Source organism: Lissotriton vulgaris, chromosome 6 (genome assembly GCF_964263255.1).
Source record: "Lissotriton vulgaris chromosome 6, aLisVul1.2, whole genome shotgun sequence".
In the NCBI taxonomy this organism is placed as follows: Eukaryota; Metazoa; Chordata; class Amphibia; order Caudata; family Salamandridae; genus Lissotriton; species Lissotriton vulgaris.
The window spans coordinates 129444271-129467447 of record NC_141694.1 but is presented as its reverse complement, the minus strand read 5'-3'; the positions used below and the strand labels follow the sequence as shown (position 1 = coordinate 129467447).

Below are 23177 nucleotides of genomic sequence, written 5' to 3'. Positions count from 1 at the left end.
GTAGGATTTTGGAAAGTCTCAAAAATATATGTGCTATATGGCTTACATTCTTAGGCATATGCACTAAGTTTACATAAAAATGTGAGGAAACATGTAATTAGGTACTGGAACTTGCATGAAGCAGTTATTAGTTCTGAATTCTACCTGTTCAAGAAACTTAACCATCACTGTTAGGTGCACGCAGGATGGCATTTCTTGGCACAGACTGTCAACATTTTCATGTAAATTTCAAGATGTGCTGTAAGTGATATAAACCGCACTGTATAAAACGTTGGAGGCCCTTTTAAAACCAAACGTTTTTCGCTCCTAGGCCCATCACCATGAACAGGATTGTGTTTCTGCAAGTTAAGACTTTGGAAGCCATTTTGGTGTAGTTTTGCCTGAAAAAAATCTTGGAAACTGTTTTTTTGATTGTGGAATGAGTGCAGCGTTATTGTAGTTGGAATCCCCAGTTATAATGGAGAAAAATGAACCGAAAAACTCGAAGAGACTATATATACCCCATTGTTCGGAATTTTAAGTACATCACAGGAAAAAGTTCCCTGAATTCTGTATACGAAGGGTAGGGAATATGAGATAATGTGTATTTAACCATAAAGGACATGGGATGAAAAAAACACGCGCTGCCCATTAAATACTATGGACCTCTAAATCAATCCGGTACCTATAATGCCAAGATGGTGGCACTGAAGAGCACAGGTTACACACACATGCGTCAGAAGATAGATTAGAAAAGCTTCAAAAAATGATAATGGGCCAGATTACGAGTTTGGGGGTTCATAGGACTGCCAAACCTGGGGTGGCATGACGGCTACCACCGCACCAGCGGTCCGACTGCCCTATTTTTAGTTAGACGGTCAGACCACTGGGAGCCCGCTGTAACATCCGGGGAAACGTCGTTCTCCGGCGGTGTTGCAGTGGTGTAAAATAGTAATATGCTGCAGGGGCCGCAGCGGCACCACCATGCATATTACGAGCTCCCTCACTGCTAGTGATCCCGCCAGGAAAAGGCTGTTGGTAAGGGGAACTAAGGGGGCCATAGAGGGACCCCTGGTGCCTCAGGGCCATGGGATGCATGTAGGGGGCCCATAGTGTGACCCCCTGTCTGCATGCACCCCTTTCCTGCACGGCATGAACTTTGCAGTCCATGCCGTGCAGGAACGGGCCTTGGCGCTCCCATTGCAGTGCCTTTCTATTAGGCACTGGTGTGGGAGTACCAAAGAACCTCCCGCTGCACCAGGGGAAAACACCTAATCTGGTGGGCAGTTTGACAACGGGTTTGACGGTACTGGGGCATGGCGCAGATATTACGGCACGCTCCAGGACCGCCAAACTTGTAATCAGGCCCCATGTGACTTAGCCTGATCATATAAGTTGTGTCTTTTAGAGGCCCATGTTTTGAACTTCCTTTCTCCATTGCCTGCTCAGCTCTGGAAAGCTGAAGACTTGGTATGAAGTAGCTTGTATAAGTCATGACTAACACTATCAAGGTCCTAAGACTCCTTCAGTGAGCATTCCAAACAGGTGCAATGTCACACAAATGATATTGCATGCCAGAGAATCTCTGGACGACTCTGTATATTTTTCTAACCCCATGCACTTATGAATTCTCTGTGGACTTTTGGAATGGAGAAAGGTGTCTACAAAAAGTGACATAGACGACATCAAGGTGAAGAACTTGCAACATACCTTACAGAGACCCTGTGAATTAATTAAATATCACATATTTAAAGTTAGAAATCTTTAATATAACTTGGACTACAGTTCAAAATATAGCACTGGCTGAAAAGTGAACACAAAGAGACATCCTAACATCATAGGGGTTGGGGATGAAAACCGACACTATTGCCACTGTGATTTCTAGAAGTGCATTGCAAAGCTCAGCACGAATATATGATACTTTTTAAAGCTGAAGAACGTGCACTGTGTAGACAGGGTAGTCCAGGATGCATGGCTAATATGCTTCCCAGTCCAACATTATATACCCAAACATCTAATGACAAGTCTGAACTCTGATGTTTATGTACAGTGCTTTAAAAGAAGAATGCATGGAGTCTCTCTTACTTCTGGATCACAGCAATGCAATGACACATTTGTTCAAACTGTGCCTAGTTTTACAGACTTGTTCATTCTTGAAATAAAGTTCTCTACGAATAGCTAATGACATGATATAAGGGAAGTAATGTGTGCAGGTCACAGGTTGCTAGCCGGTATACATTTACCAGGCAGAATGGAAGACTGTGTTAAGCATTGGAGCCCGATACCTAATAGTATACACTTATCTGCAAACCTAGAAATGTATTTATATAAAGTTTTATATAGCGCAGACATGACACAGGCGGGTATCAGAGCTTTTTACAGATGATCTAGGTACAAACAGAGTTGCAGGTAAAAAACAACAGTGAGAAGCAAGATACTGGAATAGATAGAGGAGCAATATAATAGGCCAACGCAAAAGGAAGTGGAAGAGCATGTAAGTGCAACAGACAAATATAGGGGTTGAACACAAACCAAAGTCACAGACATAGTCAAAAGCATAGGACCCCCTGCGGAAAAAAAAACGAAGTAGTAGCGTTAATCAGGATGAGGTAGTCCGTGGAGAAGGAGAAAATCCTGCAAGTAGCGGAACTTACCACAAATGGTACCTGGTGAGGGTAGATGCGGTCAAAGAAGGGCATTCATCCATAGAGCTTTCACTTCTTATTTGAAAGATGCTATAGAGGGAGTCTGATGTGCAGAGGGATGGAGTTCCAGATTCTCAGGGCGATACCCGAGAACGCCTGATTATAGGTTTTCTTTTTATGGAATTTTTGAGGTTTCAGCAGCATGGTGCTGAAACTCTTGGAAGATCAGCTCCCACCAGAAAGCTCCAGTTTTTGGTCTAGGTACAGAGAGGTGTTAAAGGGAAGGGCTTTGTGAGTCATGCACGCAATCTCAAGATGAATCCTAGCCTTCAAAGGCAGCCAGTTTAAGGATTTCAGGACGAGTGTGATGTGACTATTTCTTCTAGAACCCGTGATGAGCTTTGCCGCGGAATTCAAGGAAGCCCTGAGCGGTGCCAACTTGTAGCTTGGTACCCCACAGAGTGTTGTACAGCAACAATCTAGCCAGAAAATTACTAGAGCTCGAACAGCGGACTTGAAGTGGTCCGGGAGGGGAGGAAGGATTTTATCTTTCTTAGAATACTCATATGGTAGTAGTTGGCACCTTTGGTGGCTGAGCTAATCTGTTCCTGCATGCTCAATGACTTGTCAAGTATAATTCCAAGAGACCTTGAAGAGTTGATGATGTGTGGGGTACAGTTGAGATCTGTTAGGTGGTTCAAGTTGTCAGCGATGATGGTAGACTGTTTGGTTGGCGCAATCAGGAGGAATTTTGTTTTGGAGGAGTTAAGTTTAAGATGTTGGGAAGTCAGCCAGTGTTGAGTTTTGAGTAGGGTTGAGTTGAGTGATCCTATGTCGTCTGGGGAGGAGATTTTCAGGTACAGTTGGATTTCATCGGCAAACATGTGATAGTGAATGTTGGATGAATTGAGTAATTCCATTAGAGGCTCCATGAACAAGTTGAAGAGCGTGGGAGAGAGTGCAGTACCCTGAGGGACCCCAAAAGTGGATGGCAAAGAGTTAGTGAGGGAGTGATTGACTTTAAATCTTTGCGTTCTGTTGTTAAGAAAGGAGGCAAACCAGTTTACTACCGGGCCAGAGAGACCCATCCTTCGTTCCAGTAAATCCAGGAGGTTGTCATGCTTGACTGTATCAAACGCTGAAGATAAATCAGGTAGGATTAGAAGGCAGGCTTCATTCCGATCGAGCATTTTTAGGGCATCATCGACTATGTGTGTAATAGCTGTTTCAGTACTATGGCCCTGGCGAAAACCCGATTGGAATTGATCTAAAAGCTGGAATTGATCAATGTGTTTGAAATCTGAATTTGAATCTGTTAAACTGGCACAATAATGAGCATCAAAGCATAACAATATGGTGACCATAAGTCACATCCTACTATCATACTGCGGGCAGGTGTCAAGTGTACTGGAAGGTAAGACACACAACATTGGGGGTACTCACACAGGTATCATGCCAGGCGATAGGTTTGTCCCTGAAACTGCGTTGCAAGCACAACTCACTCAGCCAGGCTGCACCATAGGGCTACATCAAGCTGTCTACAAACGATTGGCAATGGCTCACAAGTAAGAACTATGTTCAAAAGCCAATAAATATGGACAGGAGGAGAGGAACGTAAAAAAAGAGATTTGTGTAAGAAGCGCTCAGAAACAAATTGGGCAAATGATCCGTTTCAAAGAAGACAATTGCTCACTAACCAGCAGTGAAATGTAAATGGACACCTGTGACATCCAATGCCTTGCAGAGAAGGTAAAAGAGTAAGAAAGAGTTCATGGCAGATGAATATAAATCTGGGAGACCGCCAAGAAAACTAAGGAAATCCTAAACGAGCTGTAAAAGAAACACAAAGTTAAGGGGGGTCACTTGAGCCACACAAGCAGAGCAGACCGTGGACAAGGAGCCTCTTAAAAATGTTACCACAGCCACAGCAGAGAAGTACTTTGCCAGAGGGGGAGGTATTAAAGAGGCCTGTGGCTAATATTAAATACTTCAATATCATTTGCCACTTAAAAATAAAACAAATCACCAAGTTAATGGATATCCAAGACCAATGAGCTGATTCGTGTGAAGATCTAGAAGTAGAGCTGTTTAAACTCCATACTTTAAGTTCAGAAACCTGCACAGTTCAAACATCATGCGGAAGGATTTTATAAATAGGATGCCTAAATTCCAAAGGAAGAGACTGATATTACAGTCAAAATGCTTGATGAAGCAAAGCTCTCAGTAGTAAATGGTCCACTACTAAAAGGATGGTCATGTTACTGTGCATAAAGTAGGGATGGGGATGGCACGGACTCTGATCGGAAGCAGTGGACACACCATTCAAAACTGTCCTTCTAGCCCTCAACAAACTCTGTGCTGCGATGGTTTTAGGTATTGAAGCAACACGCAAAGTATTACTGTATGAAACATATAGGGCCAGTGGTACGACCATAGCATTTTGCGACTCTCAAATTGCGAGTCGTAAAATGCTATGCCTTAAACACTGTCCGAGATTCCCAATGGGGTCGCAAATGGCATGCCTCATGAATATTAATGAGGCAGTCACAATTTGCAACTCCATTGGGAATGGCTAGCACACCCAGGGATGGTGGCTTGCTGGGGTCGGCAGACCACCATGTCTGGGACTGCTTTGTCACAACAGAAGTTTTGTTTTTTAAATGCAGCCCGTTTTCCTTAAAAGAAAATGGGATGCATTTAAAAAATGAAAATGAAACTTTTTATTTTCAGTTTTTATGGGCAGGCCACTGCCTGCCCTTAAAAAATAATTGTGCATGCATTCCCGAAGGGGAAGGGATCCTCTGGGGACCCCTTCCCGTTTGTGAGTGCCTTATCACCCATTCATTCATACATAGGTTTTGGAGTTGCTATTAGGAAGGAGTTGCTATTAGCGAGTCACTAACCTTATTTTGCGAGTCGCAAACCTTATTTTGCGAGTAGCTAACTTTATTTTGAGAGTAGCTAATTGATTAGCAACTCACAAAATATGGTTGGTACATGGGCCGCATGATTTTTGAGGTCGCAAAAACCCTAAAACCCCTTTGCGACCGCAAACAACGGTCGTAAATCTAGCCCATAGTCACCGGGGGAGCATGTGAAGAGGTGGCTCTCATTCACTTGTGCCAATTACCAGGGATACTCTTTGAAAACAGTAATGGCACAAACTGGGTTTTAGCTGCTGAGACCCTTTAGTCCTTTAGGCAAGTCTTCAAAGTTATTTATCAACCTATAAAAGTCGAAAAGAAATAGAATCAAGAACCGCATTTCCAGAAGGCTCTAGCACAGTCAACATATTCCAAGAACTAGAATGAGTTTCCAAATTATATCGATGCAGAATAAATAACGAAAAAAGTTGAAGGATATTACTAACTATTAAAAAACAAAAATAATGGAAGAATTCCGAGATATAATTACTACTTATCTAATCAGATACTTGTGGATTATGATGCTAGGATATTTATCTAGGATGCGCCAATTAAATTATGAAACACTCCTAAACAAAATTACTAAATACTTTTTTTTTTAAATGGTAACAAATTAATTTTTTGATAGTTGGGTGTATACATCTAAATACAATTGTCAGTGTTTATTTCAATTTCAATGTCTTCAGTGTCATCTAAGTAAGTCCTACTTTAATACATTAAATAAAATAGTGGATTATTATATTTTGACCAAACAAGTGCCAAGAGTTTAAAAAACCAGGCTTTGTGTCCCATTACAGGCTTTCGATTCATATCATTTAGCTAGCATTGCACAAAATATGTGCAAAATTGAGGCACAAAAAACCTACTTTATAAGACACCTTTTTCAAAAGTCTAAGGAATTGGGGAGTTGGGGGTATGCTGCAAACATTTATTTAAAGTTCGATTTAACACTCTTCAAGCATTATGTCACAGATACACAATATAGGAGAGATTATTCTAAATGAGGAAAGAAAGAGAGTGTGTTGCCATTATGGAACAATGTAATGCTCTCGTTAGAATTGAACACTACATTTAAACCATGGAGAGTTAAAAAAAAAAGTGCCACATTTAAGGTCAAAGGAAAGATACAATAAAAGGAGGAGACACTCATGATCATAAGGCTATGTGTAGACAATATAATGAAGTGATTGGCCACATTTAAGGTACCTTTAGCACCAAAAAGACATTTCCTAATACTTACCCCTGGGTTTTGATACTTTTAAGATGACACTAATTAGTTCTGGCACATCAAAATACGCAGCATAATGTAAAGCATTCATATTGGTCCAGCGGCTCCGCAAATTGATGTCCGCGCCAAGTTCAATAAGTTGAGTTGCAAACTTTGCAGCATTTTCTGCATCGCCTGTACAGAAAGATTCAGAAGATTGGGTTAGTTTAGCAGAAGACTTTTAACTACCTTAAAATAACAAGTTTCCCTGACTTCCAAAAGAGAGCCTCCTTCGTCTCCCTCCTTCTCATGTTGCTGCTCATGTAGAGTCTGTCAAGGCTATTTTCAGAGCTCAGTTCTACCCAGTGTCTCCAAGTCAGATCAAAGAAATAATTTCTTACCTAAAGCAATCCGTCTGAAGCGTATTCTGTAGTAGATTACAACTGTTGTGCATAAGCCCGTCATTTACTATTAGGTGTGAGAATTTAGAGCTCGGCAACAGACATAATTAGAATGACTATCATCAATCTGAAGCCCTGAAGGACTGAGACTCACAGGCGTAGTTTTGTTGGACTTTTCAGAGTTACCACTTGGAAGAAACAAATTGCATGGGAACACACAGTGTAACCAACTGCGAAGAAAGTGGTATTGTGCGGTAAAATGGTCCATCAGTATTTATTGAAGAGTACACAAAAGAATTGAGAGGGGCCCCTTAAGCAGCAGAGGAGCAGGGCACCAAATAGACCGTAGTCAAGAACGGATCCCCTTTGGGTAGGCTTAATACAACAAAACAAGAACACTCATCACAACCAATTTATCAACAGAACATAACACCACCACCATCAAAGGCCAAGTGTGTACAAATGTAAAAATTATTTTACTTCAAAATTACCAAACAAATGGTGAAGAGCAAAAAATCATTATACAGTGTTACCTTTTTATCTTTTTAACACTGTATAATGATTTTTTGCTCTTCACCATTTGTTTGGTAATTTTGAAGTGAAATCATTTTTACATTTGTACACACTAGGCCTTTGATGGTGGTGGTGTTATGTTCTGGTGATAAATTGGTTGTGATGAGTGTTCTTGTTTTGTAGTATTAAGCCTACCCAAAGGGGATCTGTTCTTGACTACGGTTTATTGAAGAGTAGACAACACCATTCACTCCAATACTGTGGTGATGATGCTTGTACCGCTAAGGAGGAATGCAGCGAATGGAAATGGGATTTTAATCAGCTAGAGCAGCGGATACTCCAGCTCAGCAGAGGCTGTAAATTGGTTCCCCTGCCACAGCAGGAACAGTTTTGGTGAAAGCAAACAATGCCAGCTGGTCCGCCATGCCATTGTCAGAATTTGTTTTGTTGTCCTTGCTTTTTATTTTCCACAGAAAAACCTATAAAGAGCGGGGTTGGGGACATATATTTTCCTGTTTGAAACTACCATTCTGTGCAAAACTCTTGGCAGACATGACATACTGTGTAGCATCAGCTGGTATTCTAGCACAGGTGTGAGAAGTTTCAACTGCAGAAGCAGCTACAGCTTAGCTGTAGGATAGACCATGATTCTCCCACTTATTTATTTATTTATTTATTTATTTATTCAAAGTTTTATATAGCGCGAACAAGATCCTTACAGATATCAGAGCGCTTCACAATGGCAGGGTAGTGGCAGTAGGAAAGAACAGTGGTAATGGGAGCAATGTAGTAGTCACAACATGAAGGATAATAAGAAAACAACATACATAAACAAATCAATATACAGTCAGGTGAACAGGTAATAAAACTGCACAAGTCATGGATCACATTATATAGGTGTTGAGGTACACCTTGGGTGTGTGGCAAGCTTATAACAGTGTTTTAGTATAGAGAGCGCACTGAGTGAGGGCATCGGGAGGGTGAATCTGTGACCAATGTATCTCATATATTGGTCGGTAGGACGAATGAGGCGAAGTAGTGTCACCATCAGGTAGAGGTATAATGCCAAAGGACAAGGTGAGCACTGATACCAGGCAATGTAGAGTCTCTGAACCAATACCTATAATGTTCAGGAGATCTTGGCCAGAAGGATGGTTTTCACCTCTTTCTTGAAGAGTGCAGCGGAGGAGATACGCCTAGTTTCAGGCGGGAGCGCATTCCAGATCCTGGGTGCCATTCCTGAGAAGGAGCGCTTGTAGGTTTTCTCTTTCCTGAATCTACGGGGTTTCAGGAGTAGATTCTTTGAGCTTCTATTGGACCTTGAACCTCCTGATATGGACAATTTTTGAGCGAGGTAGTTGGGTGCATTGTGGTGCACGGCCGCGTGTGTCATAACAGCAATTTTTAGTTGTATTCTGGCTTCAAACGGCAGCCATTTTAGGGACTTTAAATCTGGGGAAATATGTGAATGTTTTCTTGAGCCAGTAATGAGTCTTGCGGCAGCGTTCAGGGAGGCTCTTAAGGGTGCTGTTGTGGATAGCGGGAGTCCACTGAGGGTCACAATTCCGTAGTCGATTCGAGGGATGACTAACGCTTGTACAGCAGTTCGAAAGTCTTCAGTTGGAAGGAAGGGTTTGATTTTCCTCAGTGTGTTTATTTGGAAATTGGCTGCTTTTGTGGCTTTGCTGATGTGTTGCTGCATGTTGAGCTTGGCGTCCAGTGTGATGCCTAGAGATTTCGCTGAGTCCACGATGGTGGGTTGGACATTAAGTGCTGTTAGGTTGTTGAGCCATGTTTGGGTGGTGGAAATTTTCGCCGGGGGTGAGATGAGAAAGACATGGAAACCAAAATGTTGGCTGATGAGACAAGGGTTTGGTAGATGTCCATTAAAACACCCAGGTCCACAGGATGTACCATTGTCTTGCCGACTATTGGGTCTATTGGGGCTTGAATGTACACACAGTATTTTATTTTGGTGAAAGTGTGAATGGGAGCCCACATGGCTGCCTTGTAAATGTAAGTAAGAGGCATGTTCATTTGCAACTCTTTCCTGAGTAAATCTGTGATAGAGCAATAGTCTGAAGCTGGCAGCCCACAAGAGTCTGAATGTAACACACTATCAATGAGGCCCATCCATGAATGCATGGCTTTACAAGTTACCACACAACTCTGGTGAGAACAGGAAATAGAGCTCCATGCTTGAACTTTGCAAGCTGGAATTGCTTACTTAAAGCCTTCTATAAAGGCCAGATTCTCATGGATTCTGAACATGGACCACGTCCCTTTTCAGCGAGTAAGCAGCAATGGCCTCAAGACAGACATGCTATCAAGTGGATGTCGTACTAAAATCAATATCCATTGTGAATACGTAGCAAGGCAATCAGATCGCGTTATTCGATTCCCAAGCAAGAGAGGGATATTAGCATTTGTCAGAGTATTTAAGAAGTCAATGCACCTATATACATTTTTCCAAACCCGTAGGCCAGTTGCTTATATTGAAACATTCTGTTACTGCAGGAGCAGGTTCTAATCCCCAATCATCCGGGGATAGAAGCATTACACCTCTTCTTTCACCAAGGAGGCTTTACCAACAGCAAAGGACGTGGTCTAAACATTCCTGGCACTGTTGACAGAATCTACAAACATCTAATGGTTTTTGGGTTTCCCACGGTTGGTGTATCTCTCCAAAAACAGAGTCTAACAGATGCTTTTTTACATTTCAAGAAGGTGTTCTCGTTAAAGTAAGGCTGCAATATGTATTTGGTGTCGGGGGTTAATTACTCCCCATAACAATTCCAGGATTGGCAGAATTTTAAATCAAGCTCAAAGGCAATGCATTTGTTGCTTTAAATTCATTGTAAAGCTGGTGTGAGGTATGTATTTGCCAAGCAACTTTCATATTTAGGTTATTTAACCCCAGTTAAAGCTTGGAAAGATGATCAGATTTGCATATTAATTCACCTCCCCGAACTGGGCTCACAGCATTACTTTTAATGGACACTGCTTTGCAATTTTGCATCTGTGCCAATAGCTAATTATGTGCTGTTCTTACAGGAGTCGCTGTTTTTATATTACTCCCTGGGGCCATATGAAGCACAGGTCCACCTCCAGGATTTTACATGCACCTTGACACTTTACGCGTGGCAACTTCCCCAGGCTTGTGACTGGGAACGGCATTTTTAGGATGCAATGTTTATCTTTTGTTATTCTTTAATATTGTTTGTATACTTCTCCCTCTTTTTTTCATTTTGTTTATAACAAGTAATGTGATATGTGAATGTAGATCTTAATAATCTTTTTTATTGACCAATTAACATTTTTTTTCATCATCAAGAGATTGTATGATAGTCTTGGTGTCCTGTTCGCAGATAAAATGTCTAATTTCCAACTGTAACATCAATTGGCAAAGAGAGTTCTTAGCCACACCATTAATGTGATTGCAGATTACGTTTTTTGTCAAAATGAATATCTAAAGAGTCTAAGCTGACAATGAGGATTACAATCAACGGTGCTGCAGGAGTTAAACTAGGGTAGCACTAGGAGGTGTGCCTGCATAGAAGAAATAAAGAGAAAACTATTTTGTATGGGTTCGGTTTCAAATTATGTGCTTCCGCCCAAACTTGGACAATCTGCAAGCAGGCCTCAAACAATCATTAAAATGTTACTATACCTGCAGGTCTAGTGTCCTAATTAAGCTACTTCACCTAATTGTAATGCTCTTGACCCATGAACAGGTTTCAAATGATGTGATCCTGTGCAAATGTTTTAATTCACTGAGCTGCTATTCTCTTCATTATAACATATGATAGCACCTCCAAATGTGCGAGTTCAGCATGTCTGAGGTACAAAAAACTCTTTTGTTTGATTTAATAGACTAAACTTTTGCTCCATATACAATACAAATCTAGCCACATACAGCATACACTTGACCTCCGACTTGCCTCTTGGTTCGTTAACAGCACTGTAATCAGGGCAGGAGAAGGCATTTTTCTCAAATCATGTTTAAAGCCTATCACTTTCAATAAATACATAACTAAAGCATGAAGTGGTGGCACACTGTCATTTGCAATCAGAAGATTTTACATTGAAAAGGCCACAAACGTTGCCAATGGCATGCAGTTTTACTCATAAAACGATATAGTGTACAAACAATAATGTTTGGAGATCGAGTTTCTGTAAATATTTGTCATTTACACATCACCAAGTAAAGTGTTCTGATTCATTTTGCTTCTATTTAAATCTTTGTTTGCATCTCACTTCTCAACTACAAAAAATGTGGTTTCATAATTCTTGATATATTTTGAAATATTTGTACTATTAATTTACAAGCTATTTAAATGTTATGTGTTAGAAAAAGAACTGACATCTCACAGATTTTTGTTTCACAATGATTTTCAGGCAGCTCCCTTGACAAAAACCTCTAACTGTAATAAGAGAAAGAAAAATTAACTCAATTTTCCAGGCAGCAATTAGTAAAAAGACAAATTGACATTTGACCTCTTTCCTTGAACAGACAGCAAACGTGTCAACACCTGCTCCTTTCCAGACTATGTTCAGTCACATGAAGGGACCAGTAGGTGCTAAAAATAGCTCGAGCTGATAAAATCTGATTCGCCATTGTGAGTGGCGATTTTTCGAGGCCTGAGAGGGTATTGGTCAGATGTGAAATCTAATTATGTGAAGAGAAAATCGATAAGCAACAGATTTATCACTATACAAAGGCTGTTTTGAAGGGGGGAATGATTTATACCGAAGGAACACACCCTCTAACTTACTTCATAGAGTAATAATGCAATAACTCCTTATGTTAAATGACCACAGTGAGAGATTGATACCAAGACTTCTAGGAAGTGGTGGTCCAATTAATGTGATTTTCATTAGGACCTGGAAATATTTCCAGTACGCTGCTGTAATCTGTATAATTTTGTTAATTCAGGTTATGCTCATTAAACAAACGTACCAAAATGACGCTATTACACCATTATACGTTATAACACACCTTTCATTGCAAACATTTAGTACAGGCGCACTGGAATAACAGGAATGGGCAGAACATGAGAGGTTGTTAGTTAACATGAGGACAAACTTCATGCTAAAGTTTTGAATCTGGTACCGGCTTTGCTATTTGAGTAATTCTGCGTAATTGTTTCACAATTTCTTGTAATTGTGCAAAAGCAAATTACGCAAATGTTGGCACCTCTATGGTTCCTGAAGCTGTCAGTACACTCTTACTAAAAAAAGATGGCCTCAGTCAGGTATCTGGTGGGATAACAAGCAACACTTACGAAACGAGGGACAATCATTTTTTGCCACAACTGAAAGAGCCACCAACGCTATATGCATTTGTTATGCATGTCTCTCATAGAGAGCCTTTACTGTTTATTTAAGTTTCTAAATCTCATAACCAACTGCTATGACATAGCAACAGTTGATAACAAAACGGGTTACTCACTGTTGTGATGTCATGAAGGCCTTTCAGGCCATGTGACAGGGATCTCTGAGAGCCTGTCAGTGCAGCTCTGATTGTCTGCTTTTATGGACAGCAGAAAGCACAGCTGCAGGAGGGAGAAGGAAGGCAGGGAAGGTACTGGGGGTTGGTCAAGGATGGCAGGCAAGTATGTCTTTTTAACCTTTGGGACAGGCATAAATAACAGAGGCCATAATATGGGTTGTGCCCCCATTTCTCCTCAGCCACAGCATAGATGTTGAAAGCAGGGGAGATGATTTTGGGGTCCATACATAACAAAATTCTAGATGGGGAAAAAAGTGAATTACAGGGACAGTTTCACCTCGGGCTTCTGAGTGACATCATAGACTACTCGAGCATCACTCTTGGTGTCTATCTATTTGATGCCACTCAGAACCCAGCGGTGAAAAACATTCCCGTAATTCATTGTTACCCACCTACAATTCTATATATTGATAACATGCATACAACATGATATAACGCTTGACTTTTGTTTTTTTTGAAGTATCCCATTTTAAGTTGACAAATGCAGTTTACATGTTTGACACAGTTGGAAAACAAGTTAAAAATCGAGGTTTATAAACCTCTCATTCAATCTGCCACAAAAGTGTATGCTGGGGCACTGCCTTCAGCTATGCATGGAGCAGATGCGTTCACTCACCAATGCCATTAGCGCCCGATTTACAGGTGTAATGTAACAGGGTCATATCGGAGAGTCCATCTCGATCATTCACGTTACAACCCCTCCTCAGAATCTGAAAAAAAGTGTTTTGTTATTTTTAAAAAACTGCCTAAAGAGGAAGCAATCATGTATTTGCTGTACAGTGCTTTTACTCTGGTGGTTAGTCGCTAAGATGGCCATGTGAGTTGAACCCTCGCCATAGACAAACCCACATCGGGAGACTGAGTGCCATTAACTTGGTTTAACAACATTCAAATCACAAGCAATATTTTTTACATTTTAAATGCTTTGAGATTGAAACAAGAGACGTGCTATCTAATTCATCCCGAAATAAAACAAACTATTACACAATTACAATTTTTTAAATGGATAGTAATCATTATTATTATTATTATTATGTTCCTATATAGCGCCAGATTCGACCCCCGAAGGGGTATCTCCGCGCTTGCCTTGGGAACCCGTCCTGGCTTTTCCCTGTGAGATAGCCCCTACAGGGCATCCCCAAGGTGAAAGCCAGGCATCCTGCCGCGGGGGGGCAGTTGTGGAGATTAAGCAAGCTTAATGCCCAGAGTTGCAGAGTGTGAACCCATGATTAGGTCAGGCACCGAAGCGAGAATTATCGAGTCCATGGACATTTGAGCTCAAGACCCTGCCGCGTTGGGAATTGAACCCTGGTCCCGGGTCTGACCTCTGCTTCAGGGTCTGCCTGCTCTAACCAATGAGCCACACTTCTCCACATGAAACAAAAACACAAATGTTACTATATATATATATATATATATATATATATATATATATATATATATATATATTTATTTATTTATTTTATTTTTTTTTTCAGGTACTGGATCCCACCATGTAGAAGGACACAGAGACGGCACACCAGGAGATCTTGCACAAATCCTTTATTGTGCACTCTTTAACCAAGGACGACGCGTTTCGGCGTAAGCCTTTTTCAAGTAACCACCATCTTGTATTTTGCCAAACTTATAGTCCCGCATTAGTGTCAATGCTCAATGGACATGGAAAAAACACTCTGCTAGGTACTGAACGCATTTAACATTCAAAGCAAATATATACAAACATTTGGTATATTCAATGCAAATATATACGAACATTTGGTATACTTTAGTTCATGAAAATGAGTGTCAGTCCGTCAATAGGTGGCAGTCTCAGCACTAGGCACGAAATCCGCGCCACATGGTAATTATCCAGAAGCGACTCCCGGTCCCTGTTGATGCCAAAATACTGAACTTATAAGCTTGGAAATTCCAATTCATCATTTTTCGAATCACACACTAATTGTGTGCGCTTTCTTTTTGTATGTTTGTTCTTGTCCTTGTCCTGACGAAAGCTCCCCTGACCCTGTTGGGCCCCGAGAGCTGAAACATGTCGACACCCTTTTTGAAAACGATATGGTAGTTCAATAACTCAACTACCTACATATCACAATGGTTCTTAATAATAGTGACTAGTTTCTTTTTCATATTAAATTGTACAGTCCGGACCTAGTCATTATTTTTTAATATTTTTTCCCAACTCCCTTTTTTATTTCTGGACACTTCTGTAAATACCAGAAGTAGCCTCTGGTGAGGCAGGCATCCTGCACGTTAATCGTTGACCCAATGACTATGCCAAGACTCCTGATGGGGCGGAAAAAAGATATACCGCTACGATAAAATTCCAGGAAGTCTATGAGGGTTCTCGATAAAAAAACTACTTGGTTTTTTTGCAGAAACTAGTGTCCATTCTCTTTTGATTATTAGTTACTTACATAGGGGAACCGAATGGACTCCGTATCCTCTTCCCTCCCTCTTGATATCTAAGGGAGCATGTGGTGTAGTGAGTTTGGCAATCGTCACATTACCTATCAGAAGATGAAGTTCCGATGCCGGTCAGATGATAGTGACTGAGAACTGCCCCAGGCGGTGTGTCTGTGGGGTGATGTAGTTCTTTGTGTGCCTCGCATCCATTACTATAGCCCGTCAGGTTTGGGACTGTAGTCCGTAATATCGTAAAGACGATAACCCCGGAATATTATAAGGCCGGGGACTGACGGACGAGCGCTAAGTCTACCGGGAAATGTAGTTTCGTAGGTGACAGTGCGGGGTTCGAGAACGGAGTCTCGAAGTTAAGTAGTAAAAGGGAGCTCCCTAATTGGATGCGAAGGAAGGGCACTGGGACCCGGTCTGATCCTGTAATGAATGGATCGTTCCCGGGTATGTCAATCGAGGAGAGCTCCCCTCGCGATCTGACCGTCATGTGTAGCTTGGAAGATGGTAATTAGCGGTGGTAGGGTCAGGACTTGAGTGCTTTTATATGAGGGATGAGTGTCAGGTGAGATACTTATATGTAAGTGAATGTGTCGAAAACTGTGAAAATGAGTGATACAATTTAAAATAACATCAATACCCAACATATAATCTACCTTCGTGAGTATGGTGCCATTCCCCTATAACATGATGCTGAAATTTAATCAGTAGGAGCCACAGGATACAACCTACTACACGAGTACTGGTTATGCCTTTCCTACTTCTTATTCATTACGTGTACATATAAAGGGGGATCTAATAATAAAAACGTGATAGTGTAACACAAAACAACATTCATCATTCTGCGGGTTTGCCTCTGCTCTGTACTGGTTAGTTTTAGGAGCTTATATGGGATGCTAGTTCTTCCCCATAATTCAGTCCTTTAGGGGCCTTACTCTCCATGTCTATGATGTTTCTGGACTCTCTAATTCTCAGCTGTGTTTTGCGGTCCCCACCTCTAATGGTTTTGGCTATTTTGTCTATGCCATAAAATTTCAGGCTACCATTATTACCCCCATGAATTTCTTCATAGTGGCGGGCCATGGGATAGTTGTGATCTTTGTTGGAGATGGCACGGAGGTGCTGTAGAATCCTGACTTTTAGGGGATGTTTGGTACTGCCCACGTACTGGAGCCCACATGGGCATTCCAGCACGTAGACAGTGAACTCAGTGTTGCAGTTGATTTGTTGATTGATGGTTCTAATCTGACCTGATCCTGTTTTGTAATTCTTGCATGATTTACCATTGCGGTCACATTTGCAGCTGCCATAAGTGGTGAAGCCATTCGGAATCGGAGGCCACTTCATCTTGGCCGATTCCTTGGGATAGCTATGCACTAGTCTGTCTTTCAGAGATCGTGCCCGGCGATAGGTTATCTGAGGTCTATTGCCCACTAGTCCTCCCACAATTGGTTCAGATGTTACTAATTTCCAATTGGCTCTCATTATTCTTTCCAGGGCCCAAGCTCCCCTACTATAGTTGGTGATCATCCGGGGTGCACTCGGTTGGCTCCTATTCTCCATTATCTTCCTTCTGGAGTCACTTTTGGATGTTCTAAATAGGACTTCTTCATGTTTTAGGTCCTGGACTTTAATCTGGGCAGTTTTTAATGTCTCATCGCTGTATCCTCTCTATCTAAAGCGTTCCATCATGGCCTTCTGTTCTTTATGGAAATCAATGTCGGTGCTGCAATTGCGGCGAGCCCTCAGTAACTCCCCGTAGGGGATACTCCTCTTGAGGGGAGTCGGATGGTGGCTCGCCGCATGCAGCACCGCATTTCCGGCTGTGGTCTTTCGGAACAGGCGCGTGGTCAGGTTGCCTTCTCTAATCTCCACTGCCACATCCAAAAATTCACAGTATGTGTTACTGATCACATATGTGAACCTTAGATTGAGATCGTTATTTCCTAGGTGACTGATGTATTGTCTTGCTAGTGCTTCAGGGCCATTCCAGATTAAAAACAGATCGTCGATGTATCTGACCCACATCAAGAAGTGGTCAGTATACATCTCGGACCCTTCAGCCCAGACGACCTGTTCCTCCCACCAGCCTAGGAAAAGATTTGCTAGGCTGGGGGCAAAACAAGTCCCCATCGCGGTCCTGGAGAGTTGTCGGTATACCGCCTTTTCAAACAAGAAAATGTTTTCCTGAAGACAAAATAACATCATTGTCTGTAGCATGGTATTGTGCCCCCAACAATCCACATGTCGACTCCTCAAATAATGCATACATGTCTCTACACCTTTCACTTGATTGATACAAGTGTATAAAGAGCATACGTCCATGCTGATCATATAGTATCCCTCCTCCCATTTTACATCATGCAGTCTTCTCAAAAAGTCTGTACTGTCCTTACAGTACGAGTTGAGATTTTGTACATATTCGTTCAGATACAGATCCAGGAATATGGATGTATTTTCCAGTAATCCTCCATTGGAGGATACGATCGGACGCCCTGGTGGTCTAGTGGGGTCTTTATGGATCTTGGGGATATATATATTTATTTTTTCAGTAAGTTCCCTGTATAATCAAGTATTATATTTAGGAATTTATGTTTACAGATATAAAACTATAAAAGAAAAAAACTGGAGAACAGAAATAAATATTAAGAAAAGAAAAACGGGCATTATGTCCTATTTTCCAGAAGCAGTACAAGTAACACTGGCATTTTATATCTTTGCAGCCAAGACAAAAACTTTACAGGGGGCTTGGCTTGATGGCCTATGAAGACGGCGGTGTCCTCTTAACTCTCTGTAAGGCAACGGGAGACTTTTTATCTACGGAGACAGATGTTCTAAATGCCGCTCACCGTCTCCAGCAGCGCAGAGGTTGTGTACGGGACTGACACTTCAACATGCCTTTCTCAGCCATTTGAGGCCACACACAATATTTCAACAGAACAACACCGTCTTCCCTCATCCAACGCCCACCATTAGGAGGAAGACAGCCATGGAACCATCCTTATGAGAAGATTCCAGATCATAGATAAGCACAACGGTGGTACAATTTTACCACTTTTGCCTGCATATCACAACAATATATCCCTCTTGTGCCTCTCCTCACATATATAAAGACAATTTTTTTTACTTTGCAGCACATATCAAGGACAACTCAAAATATCCTACTGTGCCTGTCGGTTGTATGTGTAGGGAACTCTTGTTTCTATTTTCATCACCCAGACCATGCTACCTGCCACTCCTCATTTCATGGGCAGAATTAAAAGGATCACAACTTTACCTAAAGCACTTTCTGCCTTCCCACATAATTCTAGCTTCCATTCTCCTTTCTTTCATCACAACTTGTCATGGAGGACTCAATTTCTTCTCCGTCTCGGGGTCCTGTTTCAGTTGTACCTCCAGGTGGCACCACTTCATTAATTACAGAGGGGAAAATGTCCACCAAAAGAATTAAAAAAGACCCACCTTCCCCCACCAAGTCTTCTGCCACCATCTCTCTGGACCTTATATTACAGGAAATATTAGAAATAATTAGGGTGTTACGCCCCTGCATAGAAGAGACCAATGCAAAACTTCAAGGTTAGAGGAAGGGATGGGGACAGCTGAACAGAACATCTCTAATCTCGCTAACACAGCTCTCACAGTCAACCATCTTCCATCTCAGGTTTCTTTACTACTGACACAATTCGATGATTTAGAAAATAGAAATCATCGAAATAATTTAGGTTTTTATGGTCTGCTAGTGGAAACAGAAGAATCAAATCCTCTCACATTTTTCAAACGATTCCTCCTTAAGCTACTACAAATACCAGACTCGCCTCCCTTAAATATACAGTGCATGCACAGATTTGGACATGTTCCTCATGCTGCATCTACGTCCAAAAGGCCTTGAGGCGTTATTCTCTATTTTCTTGAACACACAGGCTTTCTCAACGTCCTGTTGGCAACTCGCTCCCAAAAACAAATCTTATGGTTAGGCAATCCCTGATATTTTTTTCAGGATTATATCAAACATACTGAAGAAAGACATAAGGAATTTCTTTCCATGTGACCAGCTCTTTCTTCTATTGGGGTTCGCTTTGGTCTGTTCCATCCCTGTCTGTTCAAGGTTACCTACAACAACAAGACTTCCACCTTTGAATTTTCAGCCTGCCTGAGATGGTTTTTGTAAAGAATGCAACGTTGAATACATAGACACTTCCAAGTCTGCCAAATCTTGATATGTTCATTAATTAGCTCATGTTACAGTTGATTATTTTAATTGCAAGGTAAATTCTATAGTTGTTATGTATATGTTGTAGCACTGTTCTTTTGCACCCATTTTAATGTCTGTTTAAAATGTGTTCTTTCTTATTTGCCAACAGTTGCTCTTCACAGGTTTTCATCTTTCCATATCATCTTCTGATTTCCCCAGTACATCTCCTTTCTTCATCAATCTCACACTTGTCGTCTCCCTGCAGTTCTGAAGTGTCATCCTTCTATGTGGTCTCACCACCCCTTACTTTCTTTGAAAATACTCTTAGGTATGTTCTCTCTCATTTATATCTACTATGCTGTTCTCTTACTTGTTTCCCTGTCTGACATATTTAACCCTTGTATTACATTGCTCTTTCTTTTCCTAATTCATTTCCAAGTTTTTCGTTATTTTTCCCCATCCCCTATCTTTTCCATATGTTCTTTTTGTTACTTGCCAATTTTTTACTTGGTCCTTCTTTTATTTACGTCTTTTTTTCTATACCAACCCATCTCAATCTTTCTATATGTCTTTAAAAATTGTATCCTGAATTGTTAAAAGGTTGACAAAACCCTCATTACAGAGAGCAAATCTTAAAAACTTCCTGTTTGATGCTTAACAATGTTCAGATCTCTATTTTCAACATCTATGGTCCCACCAGCCCAGATTGTCAATTTTAGTCAGATATAACTCACAATGTCCAGATGATCATGTTAACTCGCAGGATATTGCAATCAAATAGCTGACTCTTTCTTCAACAAAGTCTCCTCCTCTGCTTATACGCCTAACAAATCTCAGAAATTGTTCACTCATGCCGGAAACAACGTACATTAATAGATACTTGGAGACTTTCTAATCCTACCCTTCGTCAATACACATATTACTCTACCTCAAATCATACTCAATCTAGAATTTATTATATTTTTATTTCACACTCTCAATCTCAACCTCTACATTCTGCTGACATAGGCTCTATTCAGTAGCGGCCCATCCCCTGCCAAAGTGACGGGGTGGGCAGGAGGTGGGAGGGAAGGGGGGAATCGGGGACAAATCAATAAAACAAAAAAACTTAACTGAACGCCGCCGTCGCCCGCCACATTGCGCTCTACTGCACTGTGGCCAATCATGAGGCTACATGAAAGCAACATCAGAATTGGCCTAAGCACTGGCAACATGCGCTCCCAGGCAGACTGGGAGCCTGTGCCTGCTCTCCCCAGCTTAAGCAATGCAGGTAAATCTGACCATCTAAATCAGGTATTTGTAAAGCGCAAACTACTCATCCCTAAGGGTCTCATGGTGCTGGGGGCCGTCGGGGAGATTAAGTGAGCTATTGCCCAGAGTCACATGTCACATGGTGCTGAGCTGGGCTGCCGCCGGGGATCGAACCGTGAGCCCTGCACTCCGGAGTCAGCCACCCTGGCCGCTGCGCCGCACCTCTCCCCCTAGGCTGGGGCTGGAGAGAGCTTCACTGCGCACGAGGATATGGCAGGCCAAACCCTCATGCAGAGTGAAGGGAGTGCACTACCACTCCCCCACCAGCAGTGTCATCCCCCTGGACCCACCCCCAAGACTCGTCAGAATCCTGGAGATTAAAATAATACAATATTCAAACAGGTTTAAAACCCGTTATATTTCAGGGTGGTGGCAGGGGGGCAGCGCACCTCCACCCTAATGGAGGGGCCACTGCTGGCTCTATTCTAATTTCTTATCATGTTTCTGTCTCTGCTTATCTATATATTCTACCCAATACTTTTAAACTCAAAAGATGGAGATTCAATAATGCACTTCGCCTTAACTCATCTTCACTCCTGCTTTTACTTCTTTCTTTCATGGCTTCTTTCAGTTTAATCACATACGGGACACCTTCAAGGCTTCCGCCAGTGATTTCATTATCAGGTTTGTATTCAGAAAGAAAAAACTTTCTGTACTAAAACTAGAGAGATCCTTAATCCAACGATTGGAGCACTCTTATTACACTTCCAAATCTAAAGACTCATAAAAGATAAACTTTAGTTTAATACATTTTCCACTCTAACTGCATCCTCCTTTCTCCTCAAATTCAGTGCCAAATATTACGGTGGTCAAAACAAATTTGGCAAACTACTAGCAAAATATCTTAAAATAAAAAAAGAATAAGAACAACATCGAATCTATTGAAGATGCCCAATCCAATCTATTACACAAAGATTCAGACATATTCGAAGAATTTGTACAATTGTATAGAAATGTTTACACTCCTGAACATAATATTAACTATCTTTCTGATACACACACATCTTTCAACACACAACCAAACTTCTCTGTTTTGGAAAATGACATTACTTTACCTGTACTTTATACTGCTTTATCTTCCCACAAATCTGACATAGCCAAGGACCGGATGGATAAACTGTTGAATTTTTCACACATTTTTTCCAAATGACTCATCCCTAAACTATCTTTTCTTACAACCTCTTATCTTCGGACAGGCAAATCCTCTGGTTCTTTCTCAGATGCTCTCATTTGCCTCATTCCAAAGAAGGGCAAAGACTTACATCAATGCCAAAATTATATAATTTTTACCTTGTCAACATGGACTACAAGATATTTTCCAAAATTATAGCTCTTCATTTAGATTCCCTTTGACTCCTCGGTCAAGAACAATCTGTTTTTTTCAAGGGACGTGATATACATATATACTCACATGTTTTTGTACATTCTCGCCAAATCTCACCTCAACGCATCCTTTAGCAGCAATTACATTAGATGCGGAAAAGTCCTTTGATCAAATAAATTGGTCCTTTATTTTTCATACCTTAAAATGGCTTGATTTTGGACTAAAGCGTATTTTCCCTCTTTACACCTCTCCTCAAAGAGGCCATTTTCGCTAATTGACACACTTCTTCGTACTTTATGTTAAGTAGAGATGTACATCAAGGATGCCACCTTTCCTCTTTAATCTAGCACTTGAACATTTTCTTTCTAGAATCAAGCACAATTCTGATCTACATGATTTCACATGGAAAGCCCAACAAATTAAAACTGCAGCACACACAGAAAGAGAAACAAACGAGGAGAAATACAGAGATTTCTCCTCTTTACACCTCACCTGGGGAGGCGGATCTTTTTGTAACATTCCCAGGTTTACAAGGTCTTTTAAATCAGGGAAGGCGTCAAAAACAATCAGAGTTGTGTGGGAACACCCACGCTAAGTCCATGGGACACCTACCCAGGGCAGAGTAACGCAACGCAGAGATCGGCGCTGCACTGGGTTACTCCATATTTGTGGATCCACTCAAAGTAGCTTTGCATGGGTTCAAAAATATGACTTAAGGATTGCGCTGCTCTAGCATCACGTTGCGTTCTGCAAAAGCGAC

At 41.3% G+C, this 23177-nt stretch overlaps 1 protein-coding gene across 5 annotated transcripts in view; it reads right to left on the bottom strand.

The window, feature by feature from the left end:
* Nucleotides 1-23177, bottom strand: part of CLIP4 (CAP-Gly domain containing linker protein family member 4) — a 303168-nt gene that overhangs the window by 174599 nt on the left and 105392 nt on the right. For all 5 annotated transcript variants that reach the window (XM_086926149.1, XM_086926148.1, XM_086926150.1 and 2 more), the window contains exons 4-5: nt 13798-13891; nt 6789-6950 (exon numbers count right to left, since the gene is read on the bottom strand). In XM_086926149.1, coding sequence (XP_086782275.1) covers nt 6789-6950; nt 13798-13891 — 256 coding nt within the window. The remainder of the gene's footprint in view (nt 1-6788; nt 6951-13797; nt 13892-23177) is intronic.